At 39.5% G+C, this 27149-nt stretch overlaps 1 protein-coding gene across 3 annotated transcripts in view; it reads left to right on the top strand.

Annotated features, from left to right (window-relative positions):
* The first annotated feature begins 1876 nt into the window (after nt 1-1876).
* Nucleotides 1877-27149, top strand: part of LOC132819442 (EGF-containing fibulin-like extracellular matrix protein 1) — a 107161-nt gene continuing 81888 nt past the window's right edge. The window contains exons 1-4 of one of the 3 annotated variants that reach the window (XM_060830951.1): nt 1877-2009; nt 2569-2656; nt 2982-3030; nt 10394-10639. In XM_060830951.1, the coding sequence (XP_060686934.1) occupies nt 2576-2656; nt 2982-3030; nt 10394-10639 (376 nt within the window). In that variant the 5' untranslated portion in view covers nt 1877-2009; nt 2569-2575. Of the gene's footprint in view, nt 2010-2280; nt 2307-2568; nt 2657-2981; nt 3031-10393; nt 10640-27149 lie in introns of those variants that run through there. The other 2 variants (XM_060830949.1, XM_060830950.1) reach the window with 2 other exon arrangements.

Raw genomic sequence — 27149 nt, 5'->3', positions numbered from 1 at the left:
TTCCCTGAAAACCTCGAGTAGATCACTCCTTAACCTTCCAAATGCTGGCAAACAGGCGGCACGGTGGCGCAGTGGTTAGCACTGCTGCCTCACAGTGCCTGAGACCTGGGTTCAATTCCCGACTCAGGCGACTGACTGTGTGGAGTTTGCACGTTCTCCCAGTGTCTGTGTGGGTTTCCTCCGGGTGCTCCAGTTTCCTCCCACAGTCCAAAGATGTGCGGGTCAGGTGAATTGGCCATACTAAATTGCCCATGGGTAACGGGTGTTAGGTAATGGGTAATGTAGGGGTATGGGTGGGTTGGGCTTCGGCGGGTCGGTGTGGACTTGTTGGGCCGAAGGGCCTGTTTCCACACTGTAAGTAATCTAATTAAATCAGGCTAGTAGATCCAATATTGCTTGTTGCATCCAAAACATATAGCCCTAGGAAACTATCCCAGACACATTCTAGAAATAAACGTTTCTGGCAGTATTTGTATGTGTTAAGATTAACTCTTAATCCATACTACTCTACCTTTACCCCATCATTGTCTTATACAGTATAGCATTTCTGAGCTGCTACCATCTATCCACCCTTCAGGCTCTCTGCCTTTATTCCTGATGAAGGGCTTTTGCCCAAAACATCGATTTACTGCTCCTCGGATGCTGCCTGAACTGCTGTGCTCTTCCAGCACCACTGATCCAGAATCTGGTCTATATATGACACCTATTGTGGTTTTAGATTCTTTGTGGTTCCTCAATTCCATCCATAAGGTCTCCTCTGGGTGTTTTCTTTACATTGCATCCTCCCTCACCCTCGAAGTGATTCTGTTTTTTTATATATCAGTAATGCTACTCCACCTCTCTGTTGCTTTTGTCTATCCCTGCTATTAACCTGATAACATGGTACCTTTCGTTCCCAGTCCTGAACATCTCGCAGCCACGTCTCTGTAATGGTTACCATATCACAGTTTCCAATTTGAATCTGTCCGTGCAGCTCATTTAATGCGTTCCTTCCATTCGGTGCACTGATAGAAAGAATACTAATTTTGGCTATACACCTCATCCTGTCCTTCAACATTTTTTTTAATTATTTCAGTCAGTTGTACAGTTACCCAGGGGTTAGACATAACTTTTGTTTCCCCAAGTCTCCCACTGCAGCGAGAGTTGGAGACATATTCCCGGTGAATTGCACATTGGAAGTTTAAACTGACTATTCGTAGGAAGGGACCTTAGAGGGGTCCGGATGCATGTGTTTGGCGGTACGTGCGGTCACCGTATGTTTATTTATCTGTTTGATTTTTAAAAATTCATTGCTTGCCTTAGACACGTGAGCAAAACTTTCCCGGAGTAAATGCCCACACGCTGTGCTCATATTCCGTGTTGTTTTTGGCTCCCGAAGTCTATGAACAGCGCAAACTGAGGCCGGACTCTCTTACAACGTCTTGAAAACTTGTCCAGTCACTGTAGCATCATTGTATTATTCTAGGAAGTAATTATAAGGCGCATGTTTGTATGCTCAGTAAACTGCCTTGTGAGTTTATCTTTTCATGGATTCTAGTTTGAATCAAAGTTTTAAAAAAAACCCACACATTGCAATTTTTATCTTTCAAAGTAACTGTGCATGATGAAATCTTCAGAGCTGAAGGAGTATTTTACTTCGCAATCAGCTGCTCCTTTCCTGAACAACCCGCTAGTATGTAACTGTTAGATACAATCTTACTTGGCTGTCGCATGACTGAGTCCCGCCTGTAGGACTGCAGAGCGACTATACAACCTGGCAGTGCTGCAGTTGTGGTGACACCCCTCTGCACTGGCCTTGAAGTTGTTCGTTATTTGCTCTTCCTCTATGAAGTCGGGGCTTGTGATTAGCCTGTGAGCCTGTAGAGGGAGCAACACAACTGCCGCTGAACCTCCTCACAATTTCTTCACAATTACTACAACTCACACACTCAACACTGCTCTTCCAGCAAGTGATATAAAAAAAAGTCAAAGTTGACCAGGAGACTTGTGAAGACCTATTTTCTTTAAAGGTAACGTCATTTTATTTCTGTGTATGCCGCTTCTATAAAGAAAGAGATAAACAAATATTGAATTCTGAGTTACAATTTTGTACCTCATTATTTAAAACTGCTTTATTCATGTTCATTGTAGGATATTTACTAGCCTCTCATTTATGACGTACTTGAACTGTTGCAATGGCTTTTTATACATACAGGGTTAAGTGAATAAGATAACAAAGATAGGTGGGAATTTAAATGTTCAGAAATGGAGAGAATTTCCTTTTAGATGAAGGAGCCATCAAGTCATTAAGTATTTTCAGAGTCAATGTAATGTAAATTAATAGATTTAATTGAAAACATGTGTAGAAGAATCTATAATTGCATAAATACTTTATTTCTCCTCATAATGCACTGTTGCTTGTCAAGACTTGTAAAAATGTTTTACTTTAAACCTGAACTCATTCCAGTACACCAGTGCAAAACAGCTCTTTATGTTCAGTTTTTGAATGATAAATGTAAATGAATTGAAAAGCATGTTAGAACTTGCTTTTATTAACAATAATCGAGATTGCTTATTATTATTGTCCAGATACAAGATGTTGCAATGGTGCCTGCTGGTTGCATTTATTTTCCATACCATAAGGTCACAGGAGATCGATGAAACCATCACCTATACGGTAAGATGCCACCAAGAACTGAGCAGGCTGATAGTTCAGCACTACATAAGATTTCATTATAATTTGGTTTATGAGCATTCATTATTAACAATAATAAATTCAACCCCAAATACTGTTGTTTTAGTGTGTTAATCCACAATGATATTTACTTACTTGCTTGTAATTGAAGAAATAACATCATTTTTAATGATAGCAGTTGCTTCTTACTGAATTAGATGGTGGCAATCACTTATGTTTTTCTACTCTGTTGCACAATATTATTTTCCTCTTAATAAAGAAACTATGCTGCGCTTTGAAATCCCTCCTTGTCCTTATGTTCTTACAGCAGTGTACAGATGGTTATCAATGGGATCCTGAAAGACAGCAGTGCAGAGGTGAGACCATGAACTTGGAAATTGGGTAGATATTTTTCTGTCTACACTTGGTTATTTATTTGTCATAATTTACCATGTATTTTCTTCAGGATATTCTATGTTTATTTTGATAGTAACAACTTCAGAATGGTTTCAACATTCTCTGACATAAAATGTCAATTAGATTTCAGAACTAGCAATTGTAAACCATTTTAATAAATGCACTGAATAGAGCAATAATTGGAGCAGTATATTCAGTATAGTTTTTGAAAATAATCATTGTCCTCAAGCAGAAATGACTGGGTCAGATTTTGTTGAAATAATAACACAATCTGAATGGAGCATTTTATGATTAATGCATAAATTAGCCAGCAATTTAAAGTAAGATGTACAGGAATTGCAAATTGTCAGAAATTGCTAGCCAATGTAAGTCACTCTGCTGTTAGTTCCACATTTACAAGAGCTTGCAACTAACGTCTGGACAACTCTCATGAAGTTGCTGTAATTGCATATAAATTGACCACTTAATAATGCAAGAGAAAGTCAACTTGGTGTGCAACAACATAAATATCCTTTTTAGTGACTTCGTGATTGCTAGTTAACTTTTCTTACCCAGAATGAAAATAATTGTGTGGAGTCTCATCCCTTTTCAGGTGGAAGTTGCGTTATTAGATTTTAAAAGTACCACTTTTTAAAATTAATAAAAAGATAAAAATAGACACATACCCTCACTATTCCAGACACCAGGAATGTTGAGCTTTCATTCTTACATTTCTTTAAAGTAAGGAAGATATTTGCATTTGTATAGCAATTTTCCTGACCATGAGATATATCAAAGCTCTCTAAAGAAAACAATGCACTGAAATCAAAAGTTCCCAACAATTTGTCACCAGTTCATAGTCAGTTCAACAGAGAAGTAGCATTGCAAAATCAATATTAAGAAATGAAACTGGTTAGGTGAGGTATATCAGTAGGAATGCACTTTAGTGACAAGAGTTAATACTCAATATAGTGGAATTATTATAGAAAGATAAGTCAAGAAGTTGACTTTTAAATCAGGGAAACTGCAATTTTACCAAGCTGGATGTACTTTTGACAAATGTGTGGAAGCAGTTATCTGAAAGTAAATCAGCGCCAAACCAGTGGAAAGCATGTGAGTAGGAGGCAGATATAAATCTGAACAAATATGTTTCTACAAAGAAAATGGTTGAACATTGGGACCAGAAATGTGAGATATGAGAACTGTATATGTCAAACAAGTTGTAGCTAAGCTAAGCCAGGACCAATTTCCTAGTGCATTTTGCTAGTGCTATTGAGGAGGATTTAAATTAACTTGACCATAGCATGGGAATCAGGAAATAATATTAGAGAGGAGTCCCAAGCTGCATAGAATATTGGGAGAAACAGTGGAGTAGCAAACAGTAGAGTATTAAGTGATTACAGCATAAAGAGAATGTAATAATTTCTAAAGTAATAATATTGTACAGGTTCTTGAATGCATAGTGTGGTGAATTACAGATGTAGATAATCTTGTGGGAATATGGTGTTGAGTGATAATGGAAATCTAGTTCAAGAAATGGTGGACTGTATATTAAAAATACCTTGTACTCAGGAACGATGGGGAAGGAATGCCAGAGAATGTTGTATCTCTGGGGAAGGCAGATATCCCAGTGAGATTAAAGACAGAAATTACTTGGCTAGAACTAGGGAGCACTAAAGTTCCGATTACATTGTTCTCTGTATAGGCCACCAACAAATTGGAAAGATGTAAGAGAACAAAAAGAAAGACTTTTTCAAAGAAATTAGGGAGAGTACAGGGCAAATATGTTCCCAGACAGACAAAGAATGGACCAAGATTAGAGTGCCTTGGATGGCAAGTTTAGAATTAAGAAAATAAGAGAAGCTTAAGGGAGTTACTGAGGGTAGAATAACACAGGCCCCATAAAAGTTTAAAAAATGTATGTGGAAACTTTAAAAAGAAAATTTAGAAAAATAGAGAGAGTGCACTAGAAAGCAACATTTCTAAATATGTAAAGAGATATGAATAAATTGGGAAGGAGTAGGACTCATTAGAGTCCATAGAGCTAATCTTTGTGTAAATTTGGAAGACTCAGCCACAGTCCTGACTGAATACTTTGCATCAGTCTTCAGAATGGAAAAGGAGATGCAGGTATAGATTTTAGGGTGGAGGTCTATGAAATATTTGAATAACTTAGCAGAGAGAGAGAGAGAGAGAGAGAGAGAGAGACTATTTTACCATGTTTAGTAGTCTTAAAAATGGATAAAACTGCAGAGCCAGATTAGATGTAATCCAGACTGTTGAGGGAGGCAAGGGAGAAGACGTTAAGGGCCCTGGCAGTAATTTTCAGATCATCTCAGGCTGTAAATGAGTTGTCAGAGGACTCGAGCACTGCTAACATTGCCCAATTATTAGACAAGGGAGAAGGGGATTGACCAGAAAATTACAGGCCAGTCAGTCTAATCTTAGTACTGGGGTAGCTTTCAGAAATAATTCTTAAAGTACAGAATATGTCAGCACTTGGAGAGGGACAGATTAATCATCATGGATAGCCAGCATGGATTTGTTAAGTGAGGATCATGTTTGAAAAATTTGATTGAATATTTTGAGAAGGCAACCAAGAATGAGGTGGCCAACGTGGACTTTAACAAGGCAGTTGGTAAGGTCCTTCATGCCAGGCTTGTCGCACATGTAAGGTGTAACTTTGGATCCAAATTGACTGACAGGCAGGAAGGAAGGAATGTTTCTGTGAGTATTCACATCACTGCAGCCCTTGCTGTTTGAGGTGTATATTCATGGCTTAGACTTAAATGTAGAGGGTATGATGAAGAGTTTCATGGATGACACAAAAAATAGGTAAGATGGTAAATAGAAAGAAGGCTAGCTGTAATCTCTTGAAGGATATCAGCAGACTGGGCAGAGGAATGGCAAGTTGAAATCAACCCAAGAAAGTGTGAGGTAGTGAACTCAGGGAAGGGCTACAGCCCTTTACACAAAAATGGTGTAAAATACTGAAGATCAGGGACTGGTGTATGCATTTTCACAGATCCCTGAAGGCAACACAGCAGATATATAAGGTGGTTAAGAAGACTGATGGGATACTTGCCTTTATTGGCTGAGGTGTAGAATAAAAGAGTAGGGAGGTTATGCTGGAACCATATAAAATATTAATTAGGCCACAACTGGAATACTGCTTGGACTTCTGGTTATCGCATTATAGAAAGGATATGATTACACTGGAGAGGATGCAGAGATTTGCCAGGGTGCTGCTTGGGCTGGAGGATCTGAGCTATGAGGAAAGATCGGCTAGGCTAGGGTTGTTTTACTTGGAGCAGCAAAGGTTGAGAGAGGATCTGATAGAAATGCACAAGATTATGAGGGGTATGCATAGGAAGGCAAGCTTTCCAATAGAAAGTAAAGGAGGAATCAAGATGTAAACAGGTATTAAAAAGAGAAAATGGGTCCGCCTTGTTGAAAACAAAGCCAAAATGAAGGACAGCAATTATGCTGTGAAGTTGCTGAATTCAATCTTGAGCTGTAGAGGCTGTAAAGTGTTTACATGGAAATGAGTTGTTCCTCCTGATGGTACTGAACTTCATTGAAACACCATTGGAGGACTAGGATGGAAATGTTAGCGTGAGAGCAGGATGGTTTATTGAAATGTCAAGTAACTGGAAAGCTTGGGGTCATTGTTATGACAGAGCAGAGGTGTTTCACAGAACAGTCATCAGTCTGTGCTAAGCCTCGCTAGTATAAGCAAGGCCACATTGTGAGTGGCAAATGCTGTAGAGTAAATTAGAAAAAATATGAGTAAAATGCTTTTTCACCTGGAAGGTATGCTCTGGCCTTGGGCTTAGAGGAGGGAGAAAATAAAAGAGCAAGTGTTACATCCTCTGTGATTGCATTCAAAGGTGCATGGGGAGTGAAGAAATGTTAGAAGTGATGGAGGAGTGGACAAAGGTGTCACAGAGGGATCAGTTCCTGTGGAATATTTACAGTGGAGTGGAGGGGATGATGTGGTTGGTAATGATATCCTGATGAGGGTATCAGAGATGGCAGAGGATGTTCCTTTGAATGGGATTGAAAGTGAGGATAAGGGGATCCCTATCATTGTTCTAGTGGAGTGGAAGGGATGAAGCAGAAGACTGGAAGGTGGGTCCAACATGGCTGAGGGCCCTGTGAAGCACAGTGAGGGGAATCCTTGGTTGAAGAAAAAGGATGACTTGTTGGAGGCACCACAGTAGAATGTGATATCTAAACAGTTCAACATTGAGGAGTTGTTGGATGGTCCATCTCTGCTTAAAGAAGAAAGTGAGGACTGCAGATGCTGGAGATCAGAGCTGAAAATGTGTTGCTGGAAAAGCGCAGCAGGTCTGGCAGCATCCAAGGAACAGGAAAATTGACGTTTCGGGCATGAGCCCTTCTTCAGGAATCATCTCTGCTTAAAGTTGATGAAGTGACAGAGACTGGATGCGATGCATCCAAAGATATTAAAAGAACCAAGAGTATAAAATAGCAAAGCCACAAACCATCATTTTTTAATCATCTTTAGGTACCAGCATGATGCCAGAGTTCTGCAGTATTACAAATGTTTGCACTCTTCTTCAGAAAAGAATTGATATATAAGCCCAGAAACTGCAGGTCACTCCGTTTAAACTTGGAGTTAGGGAAACTTTTTGAAATGAAAATTTGGGATACAATTAATGGTCACTTGGACAAAAACAGGCTAATTAAATAAAACCAGCATTGACCTGCTGAACATAAATCCTATTTAACCAATTTGCTTGAGACTTTTGAGGTAGTAGAGAGGGAGGGCAGATGAGGGAAAATGCTGCTGACGTGGTAAATGGAGACTTCCAGAAGGCATTTTAAAAAGTGCACAGACTGGTGGGCCAAGTTCGAACTTATGGAATAATAGAGGTGGTGACAACATTGTTCTAAAATTGGCAGTGTGACAGGAAATCGAGAACAGTGGTTAAAGGTGTACTGCGCATAATTTCAAAATTCAGGATGATGCAAAATGTGGAAGCATTGTGAACTGTGGGGTGCTTTTGTCGAACTTCCAAAGAACTTGGCTTAGTGGAATGGTGAAGAAGTGGTAATGAAATTTAATGCAAAGAAGTGTGAAATATTTCATATGGATAGGAAGAAGGCAGAGAGAGAGTATGAACAAAGGGTCAAATTCTAAAGGAGGTTCAGGAGCAGAAGGATATGGGTCTATATCTACATAAATTATTAAAGGTGGCAGGACAAGTTGAGGGTATGGTTAATAGAGCTACAGCCTCGCTTCCACTTATCTCCCAATAAAACCATTCTCTTTGACTGTTCCTCCATGTGTGGACCTGGTATCTGCCCATTTAATTCCAAACAGACAGATTTGAAAGGCAAACAGGTGGGTATGCCATTCATTGAGAGATCTAGCTGGACACTCTAGCTGGACCTGGTCTTGCTGACACATGTTAAACTGCTCAGTGTTCCACCTCCCTTTTCTTTTTGTAACTGCTAGCTGTCTTCTTAAACCCTTCTCCCCTGTCCCTCACTCTCACCTTTAAAAGATATATGTGAGGAGCTCACGGATCTCCTTGCTGCTAAGATTAAGACCATCCGATCTTGGCCAGGTCCCTTCCTCCCACAGCTAACTTGACAAATTTCTTGGCAAAATGCAGTCATTTTTTTTCTTTGCTATTTTAGCCCTGAACTTGCATCTTTCTTTAGATTCTCTCCTCTGTCCTCCTTCTTTGAGTTTAACTTGAGCATGAAATCTACCTCCTTCCACTGAACTGAAATCCACCAATATATGCCCTCCTGAATCCCATGTTAGCTGCTCACATTCACACTTCTTTTCTCTCGCTCTCTCGCTCTCTCGCTCTCTCTCTCGCTCTCAAGTATTGTCCATCTTTTCAGATTTAACATTGTCAAATATTGTCCTCAAAACCAAACCAACACAGGGTCCCCAACCCAAAGAGAGAAAATGCTGGAAAATCTCAGAAGGTTTGGCAGCATCTGTAAGGAGAGAAAAGAGCTGATGTTTCAAGTCTAACTGACCCTCTGTCAAAGCTTTGACAAAGGGTCAGTTAGACTTGAAACGTCAGCTCTTTTCTTTCCTTAGAGATGCTGCCAAACCTGCTGAGATTTTCCAGCATTTTCTCTTTTGGTTTCAGATATCCAGCATCTGCAGTAATTTGCTTTTATTTCAGCACAGGGTCCCACTGTCCTTGCAAACCACCGCCCTATTTCCAATCTCCCTTTCCTCAGAAGTCCTTGACTATGTTGTTTGAAATTCGTCCCAAGTCCTCCCAAATCTTAACCATCTTTCCCATGTCAGTATCCTTTTATATAGGCTTTGGTCATAGCCACAGTACTGAATCAGCGCTGATCAAAATCACAAGTGATGTACTAAGTAAGTGTAGAGTAACAGAAGGATCTTAGAATGTAGGCCCACAGATTGCTGATGATAACTGAGCAGGTTAAATTGGATAAAATAGTTGAAAAAAACAGTATACTTCCAATTTTTACTGATGGCATAGCCTCCCTATTCATATATTCTATGCTGTAGGACACTATTTATGTTACTGCCAGCGAGTTGTGTATAGCTCTGGTCACCATGGATGTTGCCAGGACTGGAGAATCTTAGCTATGAAGTGAAATTGGATAGTTTGAATTTGTCCTCTTTTGAACAAAGGAGGCTAAGGGGAAAAAAAAAGTTGAATTTATGAGGGGCCTGGGAGCTAGTTCCATAGCAGAGAGACCAATAACCAAGATGCCTAGGCTTAAAATAATGGGCAGAAGGGTTAGAGTGGATGTGAGAAAAAAATTCACCGGATGCTAGGATGGCCTGGAACTCTCTGCTTGAAAGCTACATCATGCAGGAACTCTTAATCCATAAACAATCTTGGATGTGCAATTGGAACTCTGCCACTTTTGATCTGTATCCCAGAACAGTATAAAGTGGGACTACGGTGGTTACTTTTTTTTCCAGACAGAACAGACCCCTTGGCTGAATGGCCTCCTTCTCTGTTGTACATTTTTCGTGTTGCAAAAGTTCTTGAACTCTTTCTGTACCTAATTTGATGGAACAGCAAACCTCTTTCTGAGTCCTTCCTCTGTTTCTTCCTTAATTGTCTGATCCCATTGGCTATGGAGACACATTGTTAGTCCTGTTACACACACAGGCCCGAGATGACCTGTTGGTTCTGCTATACTGACATCAGCTCATATTTCAAACAAATTTGTAGGGTAAAATACGACTAAAATCTAATCTTGATGAAACAAATCTGTTGAACAGGAAGTGCCAACAAAATCTGACCCATTTGTGACTGCTCTGTCCACTTCTCTCTGTTAAGTAAACCTTTTGTTGGTTATCAGATATTGATGAATGTGAGACCATCCCAGATGCTTGCAAGGGAGAAATGAAATGTATAAATCATTATGGAGGATACTTATGCCTGCCTAAAACAGCTGTTGTTTTCCTGAACAATGTGACGACGGCTCCTCCTGCTGTTCCTGGTCGTGCTCCTGTTCCCACTCAACAGTCGTATGTAATTTTCCCTCACTTCCAGCCACGTCCATGTCCATATGGGTTTGCACCTCATGAACAAAACCAATGTAAAGGTAAGACAGCAGCTCAGTAACTTGATTTTAATTGTTCCTGGGATACGAACATTAACAGCAGTATTTGCACTTTCTTGCATGATACTCAGTGGACATGTATAATTATTTATATGTTTTCCCTCTGTTGCAAAAACAAAAGATTTGTAATTAAAGTACAAACTCTGTTTTATTTGTATTCCAGTCAGTAGACTGATTTATTTTTACTGAGTTTTTATCTTTTTGTTCTGTTTCATACTGGTTTGGAAGCTCTTTTGATGCTTCATGTTCTCTCGCCACTTGGAAAACTCCGAGTACTTGATGATCCGTGAGTCTCCAGCAGAATATAGAGTTCAAGCAGGGAAGTCAGCCAGTGTCATTTCTGATGTCTTTCTCAATGTTCCTTGTGTTTTCCAAACAATATTGTACATGTTAATACAGTGAAGAGTTCTATGCAAGTAAAAATAGTGCAGTGGATCAGTAAGAAATGTCAGATGATGGTTATGTACTGGAATATGGTTTGAACTCATAGCCTCTCTGAAACTAATTTCCAATCCTGTGAATACCGCTGTTGCAAAGAGTTCAGCCAGAGTTGTAAGGGAGGAGAATCATTTGAGAGAACCACTCAGTTCCAAAACAGCTCATCACATGCTGCATTGAAGGAGGCCTGGAAGCTGGTCACTCATACTCTTGGCTACAATAGTTCCTTGGCCTGAATCATGAAAAAGAGAAGGGGAGATTATTTTTATGAATAGACTGGACCTGACAGAAAATCTACCTTAACGAGATGAGTTGCTTTGAAATTTTCTGATGCATAACTGACTTTACCTTTTGCTGATCATGGAAAAAAAATCAGAGGCAAAAAGAGGGAAATAAAGAGATAAAAAGTACTTTTGAAAAGCAGAAACGCAAGAGAGAAATGAAATGCCAAAAAACTGAAGGAGGACTTTTTTTTTTATCCAAAAGAATGCTGAAGCAGTGTTGAACCACGTGCACTGTACATCAGGGTTTAGTTGCACTGGCATAATTACTTGAAAGTACAAAATACTCTGTTTCTATATAATTAGGTGCAAAAGTCTGAGAAGGTAGCAAGACAGTTTGGGAGGACTGTTAGAGCATATGGAATTCTTGGTTTTATCAATAGTGTCAGAGTAAAATGCAAAGAGATTGAATAAAATCTTTACAAGAACGGGTCAGATTCCAACTGGATTAGTGTCTGGAGTGACCATCCAAATTATCAAATGGCTTCTGTGCATGTGCAGATGTGGGCCATGACATCAGCTAGCTGTAGATGTTAGTGAGTGTGCACAGTTGACATCCGCGTTCCAAGATGCGTCTGTACGTGCACACCAGATGACCACATGTTCCTTGCTCAGTGACCTCAGCGTATTCAAGGACAGTCCCAATGGGGCCATCGGGATTTCACATGAGCTGCTAATGTTGCTCCCTTTTACATTGTTTGAAGTTGAGGAGGAGGCTGGGAGTGATGGGGAAGAAGAGGCTGTGACTGAGGTGGACGTTGGGGCTCACTAACAGGAGCTTCCCTTCCTTGGCAGTATCTGCTCATTGCACAGCTGTCCCTAGTCACTTGTGCTGTTCAGGGAGGGGGCCTGTGCTTGGATGCTGGAACTGGACAAGAAGGTGGTGAGAGAGTTCAGGAGGAACAGGGGAACCAGAGCATTTATAGTACCAGCCCCTGTCCACAGTCTCTCAGCTCCAGAAAAGGCTCTTACTCAGGCAGGGAGGCCATTGACCATTGTAAGGCATGTGTAACAAATGGCCAGCAGCCAAGGAAGCTTTTCGTCACTAACTCCTGTATGACACTTCCAATGGAAACTTCCAGCAGCTTTCAGAGACTGGCTCAGTTGCCTAACCCTAGCATTATACCATCACTTCGTAATTACATTGAGGGCCACTTCATGCAAGCATGCTCTTTGTGCCAACTAGAACTGGCATTAATTGCATTTGCAGCCTCTTCTGTCCAGCTCTGGGCACCACACTGTCGGAAAGTTATAAAGGCCTTCAGCAAAAAAAGACTTTCATTTGTATGACACCTTTTCACATACACAAGATATTCCAAAGTGCTTTACAACCAATGAACCATTTTCACAGCATTGGGAGTACAGTCAACAAATCAAAGCCAGATCTTTCCAGAGTGAAATTTGGAAATATTTCTTCATGTAAAGGGTGGAAGAAGCTTGGAACTCTCTTCAACAAATGTCAACTGATGCTGGGGTTGGTCATTAATTAGCTTTTTATTAATAAAAGGTACAGATTGTTCCTCTTTAACACATTTATCATTAACACGAATTCACTGTAATGTGATTGACAAAGTGGGGACATTGTTTCTAAAATGTAAAAACTTAAAATGTGTGCCAATACTTTAAGTGCTTTTTCTAAAGCGTGATTTTCCTGTTACGTGGTGTTGCACATGAACACAACCACTGTGTTAAAGAAGAACTGACTGAATGGAATATTAACAAAGGCAGGTATATGGAATTATAGCATAGGTGAGTATTGATCTCACTGAATGCAAAAACAGGTTCAAGGGACTGAACAGCTTTTTGAAAATATTTTCATGGGGTGTGAGCATCACTTCAAAACCAGCATTTATTGCTCAGCTCTAATTTCCTTGAGTTAGTGAGCCACAATCTTGTATTGCTGCTGTTTTGTCTGATATAGACCACCCACAGTGCTGTTAGGAAGTTCTAAGCTTTGACTCAGTATCAGTGAAGAAACCATGATGTCGTTCCAAGTAAGGGTGGTTTGCGGCTTGGAGGGGAACTGGGTGGTGGTGTTCCCATTGTCTTTCTAGATGGTAGTGGTTATGTTTTTGGAAGGTGCTGCAGTGCATATTATAGATGGTAGATCATACTGCCAATGTGCATTGGTGATGGAGAGAATTTTGAAGGTTGTGGATGGGGTGCTGATCAAGTGGATTGCCTTGACTTCGATGGTGTCAAGCCTCTTGGGTTTTGTGGATCAGCACTCATCCAGTTAAATGAAGAGTATCCTGTCACATTCCTAACTTTTGTAAGTGGTGAGGCATTGGAGAATCAGATGGATTATACCCCACAGAATTCTCAGTCTCTGAATTACTCTGGTAGTCACAAGGTTTATATTGTGTATCTGGTCAATGCTAATACTTGGAATGTTGATGGCGACTCTGTTCAATGTCTAGGGGAGTTGATTAGATTCTCTCCCAGCTCTCAGCAATTAATTGGTCACTTCAGACTGAATAATTGCTGCAGCTAAATTGCATTCACTAGCAAGAACCCCTCCCAAACAGAAGCAACTCCCACTTCAATAGAAACATGAGCCTTGCATCAAAATTCAGACCATTAATGCTGTGGCTATGAGTTGCTGGGAATTCTGGAGACAACAACTCAACTCCTGTCTCTCCAAAGCCAGTCCAATATTAATAAGGCACAAGGCAGGATTGTGATGGAAGACTCTCCATTTCCCTAAAAAAAACCAATAACATTCAAAAAACTCTGATACCATCCAGGACAAAGAAGCCCACTTGACTGGCCGCATAGCCACCATGTGATGCACTCCCTCAATATCCAGCACATGGTGGTAGCAGTGTGTGCCATTACAAGATCCACTGTGGCAACTCAACAACACTTTTTGGTAGTGTCTTCTGAACTTACAAACACTACCACTTAGAAGGACGAAGGTAAAGGAATAGACACAAGAGAACACCATTACCTGCACGTTCTTCTCCAAGATGTATACCATACTGATGTGGCTATTCCTTTGTCAAAATTCTGGAACTTGGTCCCAAACCACACTGTGGCTGTACCATGTAGGTTGCCATGGTTCAAAAAGGTAACTCTATCAAGTTGGCAAAGGAAGTTGTTCCTGCCAGGAATACCATTTAATGGCAAAGGATATAAAAATTAAAGTTTAACAGCAGAATGTCCATAATGAATGTTTCACTTTCCCGTTTTAACTTCAGTGGAAGAGGAAAAATTGCAGCACATTCAAACCATTGTTCCTGTGTTTGTGATATAACTGTGTTGAAGTCAATAGAGAAAACAAATTGAGCAGTATATAAAAGAGTCTTGTCACTTTCAATACCACTTTCTTTGCGAGTGCACAAGACCAATTACATTAACAGTTTGAATCTGCAGATCTTACTATTCTTATTCCACCGCCATTGGAATAAACTGGAAAGATTTGCAGGTTCCATCTGTTTGGCCACATTATGGACACCTTTCTTGGCCAGCAAATTCTAGGGTAAGCCTTGAATCCACAGTTCTAACTCAGAAACAGGAACAGTAGGACAAGACCTCACAACACAATTGCCCGATAGTATATTACAACTTTTCTTCTGAAATATCTTGCCAATCCTCCTCAAAATTCCCTATTTAGCTCTGAAAACCCATTAACTAATTCTCCATATCACTATTCAACTCCCTAAAGACCTTACCGTGGATAACTGCAGAAATAAGATGTTTATTTCCACAGTTCTGAGTCATGAGCCCTGTAAGCATTACAGAGCACCTTTTGCTGAACTGGAAGTTGTAGAATGGAATAACTTCACAAAATTGTACTAAGTGAAATTTTGTTCACCTGTTGTGAATGCTGATAAAAATTATTTTATGGGAAGTTGTAGGAAATGTTCTATGATCACCTGATGTGCATTTCTGGTGAATGTATTTGTCATTATAAATTCATCCCCATGTTTTTAATAATTGTTTCTTCGTACTGGATTCAATGCAGAACAACCTTTTGTCTGTTTGGAAGACACTTGTAAAGTATCTTTGAATGTTACTTGAACACCATCCCAAATTTACTCCAAAATGTCAAAAATAGGGTTGAGATCAGCTAAAGTACATAATGCAGGTAACGCCTGGATGAACAGTTTGAGAGAAAAAGTGCACACTACATGTAGTGATAAATGGCTCCATTTCGGAATGGCAGGCAGTGACCAGTGGGGTACCGCAGGGATCCGTGCTGGGACTGCAACTTTTTACAATATATGTTAATGATATAGAAGATAGTATCAGCAATAACATTAGCAAATTTGCTGATGATACTAAGCTGGGTGAAATGTGAGGCGGATGTTAGGAGATTACAGGGTGACCTGGACCGGTTAGGTGAGTGGTCAGATGCATGGCAGATGCAGTTTAATGTGGATAAATGTATGGTTATCCACTTTGGTGGCAAGACCAGGGAGGCAGGTTACTACCTAAATGGAATCAATTTAGGTAAAGGGGCAGTACAAAGAGATCTGGGTGTTCTGGTACAGCAGCTAGGGAAAAAAGCTGATAGCATGCTGACCTTCATAACAAGAAGAATTGAGTATAGAAGCAAAGAGGTTCTTCTGCAGCTGTACAGGGCCCTGGTGAGACCACACTTGGAGCATTGTGTGCAGTTCTGGTCTCCAAATTTGAGGAAAGACGTTCTGGCTATTGAGAGAGTGCAGCATAGGTTCACGAGGTCAATTCCTGGAATGGCGAGACTATCTTACACTGAAAGACTGGAGCGACTGGGCTTGTATACCATTGAGTTTAGAAGACTGAGGGGGGATCTGATTGAGACATAAGATTATGAAAGGATTGGACACTCTGGCAGTAGGAAACATGTTTCCGCTGATGGGTGAGTGCCGAACCAGAGAACACAGCTTAAAAATACGGGGTAGACCATTTAGGACAGAGATGAGGAGAAACTTCTTCACCCAGAGAGTGGTGGCTGTGTGGAATGCTCTGCCCCAGAGGGCAGTGGAGGCCCAGTCTCTGGATTCATTTAAGAAAGAGTTGGATAGAGCTCTCAAGGACAGTGGAATCAAGGGTTATGGAGATAAGGCAGGAACAGGATACTGATTAAGGATGATCAGCCATGATCATATTGAATGGTGGTGCAGGCTCAAAGGGCAGAATGGCCTACTCCTACACCTATTGTCTACTGTTATTAATGATACCAGTATTACATGAAATAGCATAACCAAAGGTGCAAAGTTGTGTAAGTAGATAAAAGGTAATATCAACTTTATATATAGTAATACATTCTGAAACATTATAGGAGTAATTTATGTCACAAAATCAAGATATTTACAATAGACATGAATTTGTAACAAATAAGAATATTTAGAAACGGAGGACAATGGGAAGGGCAGGGCAACAGACAACTCTAGCTCAAGAGCTAGCACTAACATTAGTTTGGTAGCTTAAATTCACTTCTTCTGAACTGCAATTTCAATTATTCTATATATAGGATTAGAATGGGATTTAAGCACTAGGGGATCCTTGTATTAATGGAAAAAAATAGTCATAGAATCAGCTGTCAACCACACCTCAAATAGAGTGATCTGGAAAAAATTTGGCTTGTCATCATTCTTCTGTTGGAAGCCATTTACTGGCAATTTGTTTCAAAGAGTCCAGTTCCAGATCCAGTCAAATACATTGAAGCAATGCCAAACAACTCGCCAAAATATGGAAAATGCAAAACTCTGGAACTACTTCACAAAGTGAACAGAATCCCCAAATGCAAATAGCCAGGCCAAAACCATATAGGTGATAATAGGATTATATGAGAGTATTTTGGGCATAAATAATTTGTAGTTAATATTAACTTTCTGAAGATATTATATACTAAAATACCCTTGTTTTTAAACTCAGTCCAAGTTCAAACTTTTAGTGGGAGCTTCACTTCAATTAACCATATTCTATGAAACCCTCACTATTGGTTACTAATTCCCCATAATTATTTACCTAATTCACACGTACTTAACCTTTAATATGTCCATCACCTGTTCCTTAGTTCCATTTGATTTCAGGTATCCCTTCAAGCCATATTAGATGATGTTAGTTAAAAGGATAAAAGTGATAGGGTGAACTTGAATGAGTAGCTGAGATTGAAATTTCAAAGAGCAGTACAAATTCATTTATTAATCTGGATGCTTCAGTATCAACTTGCTGTGCTAACTCAGTGCTTTCCCATGGCCAAGCTTATCACCTTATGGATGTTAGCAGTGTGCACCAATTGAACAAAAATATGTTCATACTTCACTTGAATGAATATCAAAAAAAAACTCAGAATTATTCTTAATTATTTGTAACTGCTTGATTTTAATGGTGGGTTTTACTGGTGAGACTTACACTTTAGTTCACCACAAAATAGCTGATGTTGAGACTACATTACACTGTGGAATAAAATTATCATTGTTGATGTTCTAATAGGCATGCAAGACAATGGAAATCATTTGAAATGGGTATTGAAGATTCAAAATATAATAATATATATGGTTAAAGTATTTTATGTTACTGACAATAATCATTCATGGCAGGGTAGATCAATGGACTGGAAATTGAACTTCCGTTCATATTAAATTAAAACAGTCAGGTTAAAACTAACTAAAAGGTATAGATTTCCATTTGTTTTCTAAATTTATAAAATGACAATCAGTTAATTAATAATTTCCTGCAGATGCTTGCTGTTTCTTTTCTAATCTTGAGCTTGGATTCTTTAGCTTGATGTTTTTGAAATTTTTTTATGCAAGAATTGTAGTTGAAGAACAATTGCGTGATCAACATTGGGCCCTAAGGACACTTTAATGCTGACATCATTGAGAAATCTGGAGATATTTTATACGGAGATTAATGGAAGCTCCCATGTGTATTACACAGTCAGAACTTGTTTGTATGACCACATTAATCACAGTCAAATTAGCCAGATAAATAGGGTCATTGGAGTATGAGTCACATATACAATAATTATTATATGTTTCAACATCACACTTGTTAAAATAATTAGAATCCTTATGGAACAGGACTAGATTTTGGCATATGACTGTATACATAACTACCTCAGTTATCCAAACGTCGATCATCCAAATTTCGGATTATCCAAACAAGATCTCAAGGTCCCATAAGAGCATTATCCTTATCCGAACAATCAGTTATCCAGATGAAATACTCCCCACCCTTCTGGTTTGGATAATCAAGGTTGTTCTGTACTCAGTTTTCTTACCTTTTTGAGACATCATCACAGGTAAGTTATTTGATTTTCTTCAAGGACAAACATATATTTATTTTAATATTTAACTTTCATTCTCCATATATTTCATCTGCTAAAGGAGAGCAGCAATGCACATTCTTAAAACATTTTGAGATAATATGATACAAATGTATGTTATGAAACCCTTTCTATCCCTTTCTGATTCCCACAGGTATAGACACAAGGTCATAGTGCACAAACTGTCAAATCAAATCCATACATTCTTCATCTGTATTCATATCTTCTAAATACTGAATAATAGATTTGCTGTCTTAACTTACTAGGACAAAACACAAGATTAGATGCAATAGTACTCTTTCACTTTCAGTATGAACCTTGTAAAATAGGTGTTACATAAATGAAAAGGGTATGGATTGTCCCAGAAAACAAGAGTGTCAATCTGACAAAAATCTATTTAATTAGTCAACAGTAAAATTAAAGACCATGAAACATTCATTCTTGAGGTAACTCATATGAACACAAAGACTAACTAACTGAGGACACCAGCAGCAAAGATGAAATTTGAAATGATAGATTCATAATGTTCTCTGGTGTCTACATTGAATTTATGAACAGCTGTCTACTAAATCTGGATGGTAACCTGGTGCTCAATGACATGGTAATAATTTCAATTGACATTGTTTAAAAAAAAAAGTGATTGTGGTGCAAGGCTTTGCGTGTGTACATTTAGCCCCACAAGGATGCGAGTGGTGATGGCACAATAATAATGTCACCGGATGAGTGCTTTAGTGACATTGGTTCAAATCCCCCTATGTAAAATTGTGAAACTTAAATTCTTTGAAAGAAAATCCAAAATTGAAATGATCATTAATTGCTGTAAACTCCCATTGGGAAGGAAATCTGCCATCTTTATGTTCTACCTGTTAAAGATAGGAAACATCCTATGAAAAAATGTGAAACAAAATTTATTGAATAATACAAAATATAGTCAATGTAATGTTGTTATATAGGGAAATGTAGCATTTCAAAATGAAATAACAAGACTGAACCAAATACTTCAATAAATAATTATGAAAGAAGATAAGAAGCATGGCAATAGGTGAGTAGAGAATTTCAGGAGGCTAATCTTTCTGTCAGCTCTCTGCCAAGAGCAACATTTTGCTGTAAATGCCCAGCACATTTAATCTTTGAGTAAGTGTGGGCAGTAAGATTGAAATGCAAATTACAGAAGTATGTCAGATGTTGTTTTCACATTGTCTATCTGTACCTTAACTGCACTGCACAAAATTCCTGGAGAATAATACTGCTATGGAATAAATACTAGAATTTGAATTTTAAAAGTCCAAGCAAGTATACGTTTATAAAGACTTTAAATTTTTTTTAAAATGTCTTCAGCCTATGAAGCATGCTATGCTATTGATTGCTATGGTTCCCAATGTAGTAATTTTCTTCTTTCCATCAAGACTGCTGCTTGACAGAATTATTACAGGGTTCCAACCTGCACATGAGGCTTGAATTTACTCAAAGCCTCAGCCAATGTATTGGTTCATCTACAGTGTACGCTATTATTAAAGTACTGTAATTTCAGGAAATTATGATTTGAGTTATGCTATTACCTGACCCATGCGTAATTGCTGCTAATTTCTGCTACTCAGCAGAGATCCTCACCAAAAATTCTGAACAGCTAAGTATCATAGCTCACCTCCCTTCAGTTAAAACAGTGGTGAAATAACATTTTGCTGAAATTAATGCCAATTTGCCTCCATAGTAAAATTGACCGTTGCACAATGGCACTTTGGGGCTCAGAATCGAAAAAAAAGATGTCAATCACAAATTTTCACCTCATATGCTAAGCATGGGTTACAACCAGTAATTAAATATGACCAGGGAGCATAGAAATGCATATGACTTGACTTTTATATTTCAACTATAGTTTTGATACAAATTCAAAATCTAGTTCTGACCAACATGACAATTCTGCAAACTTAGAATCACTACAGTGTGGAAGCAGGCTACTCAGCCTATTGAGTCCACATCGACTCTCCGAAGAGCATCCCATCCAGATCCACACCCCCACCCTATCTCTGTAAGCCTGCATTCCAATGGTTAATCCACCTAGCCTGCATATCCCTGGATACCATGGGAAATTTAGCATGGCCAATCCACCTAACTTGTACATCTTTGGGCTGTGGGAGAAAACTGGAGCACCCAGACAAAACCCATGCAGACGGGGAGAGAATGTGCAAACTGCACACAGTCACCTGAGGCTGGAATGGAATGCTGGTGCTGTGAGGCACCAGTGCTAATCACTGAGCCACTGCCCCACTTACTCATGTGTTATCCAACCAATAGTGGGAGTTCTACTACTGACCTAATGGTTGCAGCACCCCATTGAGTATCCTCCTAGGAATCATGTCAGCATTTAAAGATGCAATGAGTACTTGGGATTTTGGCTTCATACATCACATTAAGTGCACATCACAGAACTCTGGCAACTATATATAGAACTGAAATTCACATTTCTGATACTATGCATATCTTGGGATTTCTCTACATATGAAGAAGCTGTGTTCAGAATGGATCTTTAAACCCTCATTTGCAATAACTGACTACTTCCACATCTAGAATATCAGCTGTCTCTCTGTTTCTTCCCCTATCCAGCTGAAAGCCTCTTGCATGTCTGCCATTCACAACCCTCTGTAAAACCTCAACTCAGAGCACTGTTATCTGAATCCTGTCTCACAGTACCTTTACCCTTGACCCCTTTGTTGACCCATATTGGTTCCTGGTCTTTCAGTGACTCCAATTTAAAATGCTCTTCATTATATTGAACTCTCCTCATTGTTTTACACCTCCTCTGACTCTTTCCTCTTGCGTACTCTCTCTGACTTTATACCATAATGTTTTCAACTACTTGGGCTTTAGGATCTGGAATTCCCATCCTAGATTTCTTTATCTCTGTAGTTTTCTCTCTTTTTAATACAGTGCTTAAAATTCAATTTTTTGACCAAGGTATTAGTCACTCTCCTGTATATGTCCTTCAGCTGATTTTTTTATGAATAAAATTCTGTGAAGTAACCTATTAAATGTATTATTTCAAGTAAATCAGTGTTTACAAACTTGCAGATGCATAAAATTCAACTGAGATAAATGACTGGACAAGAAATATAAATATTAAATAATTGACAATAACACAAGAGCCAGATTTTCACAGCACATATTGGCTCTAGACTATATCTTGGATACCCCTGGGCGCAGCAATAGCACATTTAGAAGTTGCCAAATAATAAGTTATGCAGAAACTGGAAGTATAAAGTATCCACAGAGCTTCTGCGGCCACACTGGATACATGTTAAAGTCATTTATATAAAAAGCAGGAAATTAATGATGCTTTGATATTTTGCACAGCTCCTCAAAAACTGGAGTAGTACCTGAAAATTAGAGAAAGCAAAGGTGGTCCTTGTATTTAAAAAGCAGCAAAACATGGAGACAAAACATTAATTCTGCTTTCTCTGCACAGATACTGCCAGATCTGTTTTTCACTGTTTTTCTAGTGATTTTTGTATTTGCTTCTGATTTCCAGCATCTGCAGTTCTTTGGTTCTTTTTTAAACTTAACATCTACATGGGAAAATGTTTCGGGCATTTATGGCTGCGATACATTATTAGCTAAAGCACACAATGTATTTTTATAACTCTTTTCACAACTTGAGGACTTTACAGCCATTTCATACTTTTCAAGTGTAATCACTGTTGTAATGTAAATAATAGAATCGCTAACTTCTTCCAAACTCCAGCCCCAATCATTTACAGAATAACATGGGACACAGCATCATCTGGGTAATAATGTGGTGTAGAAAACTCTCACCACGTTATCATATCACTCAGTTCTTATCCAAGTAATTTACTGCTCAGGCATCAAAGTTGGAAATTGACACTAATTTAATTACAAATGGAGAGAATGGCCTGAATTTGACTAAATACTGGCAAAGTGACAACTGCAGGGATTTTAATTAAGGGAGTTTTTCTGTGACCTCTGGCAAGTTACTTCACACAATCCTCTGTTGCTCACCACACTGTGTGCATCACACCTGTATCACCCATGCACTCAGTAAATTGTCAATTGTAGACATATTTGTCGTTGCTGTGACATTGAGATCCCTGCCACTGGCTCATATTTAAAACACAGTTCTGAACCAAGTTAATTGCTGCCAACTGTGAGTAGTCCTTCACAATACTTGCAATTGGAGAGAAACAAGAAAGAACTGCATCTGAGGGCATATAGGTGGCTCAGTATTGGAAACAGAATCTCATTTCATAAATATCTGCTGTTTTAATAAATGCAGCTACAAGAAATAAAAATACACAGACTACTCCAACTTTGTACCATACCATGTTAAAACCCTGTTACAGGAACTACTACTCTTTTCCCTAATGCCCTTCTCAGCATAAATATCTCATGTATTGTGGGAGATCAGATATTGGAAAGCCTTCAAAATAGTTTTAAACATTAAGTTTCATAGATCAACAAGTAAAGCAAAGAAAAAAAACAAACAAAAATAAAGCTGTATTTCCTTCTGGAAATAAATAGGAGCTTTCATGTAACAAAACATTTATAGTCAAAAAATAACAAACTCACCAAACTCTTGTCCTTTGGAACTGCTGACAATTAAGTCCTCTGACTCTTTCCAATCTCTCTTACTGCCTAAATGTGTTTTCCTCTTGCTCCAAGTCCTCGTCTTCCTCTTCAATTTGCTGCCATGCTCTCAGTTCATCAGTGTCCATCACATCCCCTCTTTGGCTGCTGCAGGTGTGCAGAGTACAACCTGCATGGGTTATGTGGCATATTGTGACAGAACTGTACTGTAAGACCACCTCCGACAGATCCAAGTGTAAGAACCTCATCTCCATGAGGCCTGTTGTCTGCTGCACCATGGCCCTGGTGGAAGAACGGATTCTGCTATATCTGTGCTCAGCCTCAGGGGATTGTGCAATAGAGTCATCAGCCATGGTTACAAAGTGTAGCCCTCTTCATCAGCAGCTTTCCTCATAGGCATCCAGGTCTTGAAATGAAAAAGGACTTGAGTGTTATCAAGGACATGAACATCAAGGTAAATTTCAGGGTATTCCACAAGGCAGGCATAGCATGGGTTCATGAAAAGCAGGTCTTGTTTAACTAATTTACTGGAATTCTTTGAGGACATGGTGAGTGTGGACAATGGGGAACCAGAGGGAACAGATGTACCTGGATTATCAGAAGGCACTTAACAAGGTGCCGTGCAAAAGATTGCTGTATAAGATAAAAATACACAGCATTATAGATAATGTATTAGCGTGACTAGAAGATTGGTTAACCAACAGAAAGCAGCGAGGAGAGAAACGGGTGTTTTTCTGGTTGGCGATCAGTGGCTAGTGGTATGCCTCGGGGATCAGTATTGGGGCCACAATTATTTACAATTTACATAGATGATTTGGAGTTGGGGACCAAGTGAATGTGTCAAAGTTTGCAAATGACGGTAAAATAAGTGGTAGAGCAAAGTGTTCAGAGGACACTGAAAGTCTACGGAGGGTTAGAGATAAGTTAAGAGAGTGGGCAAGCATCTGGTAGATAGAGTACAATGTTGTTAAATGTGAGGTCATCCATTTCAGCAGGAATAACATCATATTGGGCCATTATTTAAATGGTTAAAAATTGCACCAAGCTGCTATGCAGAGGGACATTGGTGTTCTTGTGCATGAATCACTAAAAGTTGGTTTGTAGGTGCAGCCGGTAACTAAGGGAGATGGAATATTATCTTTCATTACTAAAGGGATGGTGTTTAAAAACAGGGAAGTTACACTACAGCTGTATAAAGTGATTGGGAGACCGCACCTAGAGTACTGTGTACAGTTTTGGCCTCCTTACTTGAGAAAGGATCTACTGGCCCTGGAGAGGGTGCAGAGGAGGGTCACTAAGTTGATTTGAGAATTGAGAAGGTTGCCTTATCAGGAAAGTACACTGAGACTGTACTCACTGAAATTTAGAATGGCAAGGATGGGGGCGGGGGTGTCATTTTGGAAGAGAATAAATGGGATAGAAGCAGGGAGGTTGTTTCCACTGGTGGGTGAAACTAGAAGTAGGGGGCATGGCTTCAAAATAAGGGGAAGCTGGTTTAGGACTGAGTTGAAGAGGAACCTCTTCAGGATTGTGAATCTGTGGAATTCCATGCCCAATGAAGTAGTTGAGGCTATCTCATTGAATGTTTTAAGGCAAAGATAGATTTTGAACAAGAAAGGAATCAAGGGTTAGGGTGAGCAAGCGGGTAAATGGAGCTGAGTCCACAAAAAAGATCAGCCATGATCTGATTGAATGGCGGAGCAGGCTCAATGGGCCAGATGGCCTCCTCCTGCTCGGAGTTCTTATGTTCTTATTTGGTGCAACCCTCTAAGATGATCAGAAATGACTTGTGCATTTACTGGATGAAGCCTTTTTCTATTGATAAATTCTGCCAAGTTATGATACGATGCTCTCAACTCAATGTGTGTACGAGGTATAGCACCTGGTGGAAGCTTTCCCTGATCGGAAGGCTTACTGTCTGAGTTGTAGCACTGGCCTCATCATGGGAAGACAAGATGAAGTGGTGTAATCTGACACAAATTGCTTCAATAAAAGCCTTGATACATTTGTGGATCCCAAATAGTATTGCCAGTTGGAATCCTTGTAAATGGTCAGTTGCACAAAAACGGAGTGCACTCTCACCTTGGCCATGAGGGCAGGATAGCTGCCATTCCCTTCAGTCTGACAGTCCTGCTCCAGCAGGTAACATAGTTTGCTGACAGTGTCACAGGGGATTCTCAGTCTGTAGTAGTAAGGTGTCTGTCATTTGAAAGAAATGGCATTGAGTTGCCTTTGAGGTGGGGGGAGCCTTCAGCTACAACATCTTCGTGTGGAGTCTCTTTGGCAATCTCTGGTCTTGGACTTGTGCATTTCTTGCCCTCAGTTTCTCTGCACCTTTGTTGTACTGTGACCACAGTAACAATAGTCCTGTTGTGGATGGATATTGAATCTGTGTGGGGAATATCAGAAATAGAACAGGTTCATAGTAATGTTAGCAATCAGTATTCACATCACCCACAAATGACAACTTTATCATCATCCTTGAAACAGCGGGACATGGAGGACTCTGACAAGGAGAACAACGGAATGTTTCTACATCGATATTTAACATAGTGGACCTTATTATGATGAATGCAGCTTTACCATTTCACATTGGTATGGTAGGAGATTTTAAGTGCAGTAGGATTACTGAAACATGGGTGCCCCACATCAACCAAGACCGAACCATTACAAATAAAAATATGTTGTTAAATACTTACAGTTCACAGTAAGAGGAAATCAGCTCAAATCCCCTTGTGTAGTGTCATACCTTGGATGGTCTTTGTGAATTGTGGCCCACAAATGACACTTTAAATGTTGCTTGTGATTATTTCCTCACAGAGATGAATGTGATCAATCTGTAATGTTCAGGGTTGTTTGTGACCAGGATTTACATTCAACGTAGTTATTAACTGCATATGTTTCCATAAGACATAGGAGTGGAAGTAAGGCCATTCGGCCCATCAAGTCCACTCTGCCATTCAATCATGGCTGATGGGCATTTCAACTCCACTTACCCGCATTCTCCCCGTAGCCCTTAATTCCTTGTGACATCAAGAATTTATCAATCTCTGCCTTGAAGACATTTAGCGTCCCAGCCTCCACTGCACTCTGCGGCAATGAATTCCACAGGCCCACCACTCTCTGGCTGAAGAAATGTCTCTGCATTTCTGTTCTGAATTTACCCCCTCTAATTCTAAGGCTGCGTTCACGGGTCCTAGTCTCCTCAACTAAAGGAAACAATTTCCTAGCAACCACCCTTTCCAAGACATGTATTATCTTGTAAGTTTCTATTAGATCTCCCCTTAATCTTCTAAACTCCAATGAATACAATCCCAGGATCCTCAGCCATTCCTCGTATGTTAGACCTACCATTCCAGGGATCATCCGTGTGAATCTCCACTGGACACGCTGCAGTGCCAGTATGTCCTTCCTGAGGTGTGGGGACCAAAACTGGACACCGTACTCCAAATGGGGCCTAACCAGAACTTTATACAGTCTCAGTAGCACAACGGTGCTTTTATATTCCAAACCTCTTGAGATAAATGTCAACATTGCATTCGCTTTCTTAATCACGGACTCAACCTGCATGTTTACCTTTAGAGAATGCTCGACTAGCACTCCCAGATCCCTTTGTACTTTGGCTTTACAAATTTTCTCACCGTTTAGAAAGTAGTCCATGCTTGTATTCTTTTTTCCAAAGTGCAAGACCTCACATTTGCTCACATTGAATTCCATCAGCCATTTCCTGGACCACTCTCCCATCATTACATCTGATTTTGCCTTCTGTCTTTCAAACTGCAGACTGAACTCTACCATATTATGATCGCTACTTCCTAAGTGTTTCCTTAGTTTAAGATTTTTTATAAAGTCTGGCGCATTATGGGCGGCACAGTGGCACAGTGGTTAGTACTGCTGCCTCACAGCACCAGCG

The sequence above is a fragment of the Hemiscyllium ocellatum genome, chromosome 10 (assembly GCF_020745735.1).
Source record: "Hemiscyllium ocellatum isolate sHemOce1 chromosome 10, sHemOce1.pat.X.cur, whole genome shotgun sequence".
Lineage (NCBI taxonomy): Eukaryota > Metazoa > Chordata > Chondrichthyes > Orectolobiformes > Hemiscylliidae > Hemiscyllium > Hemiscyllium ocellatum.
This window is presented reverse-complemented; position numbering and strand designations above follow the sequence as displayed.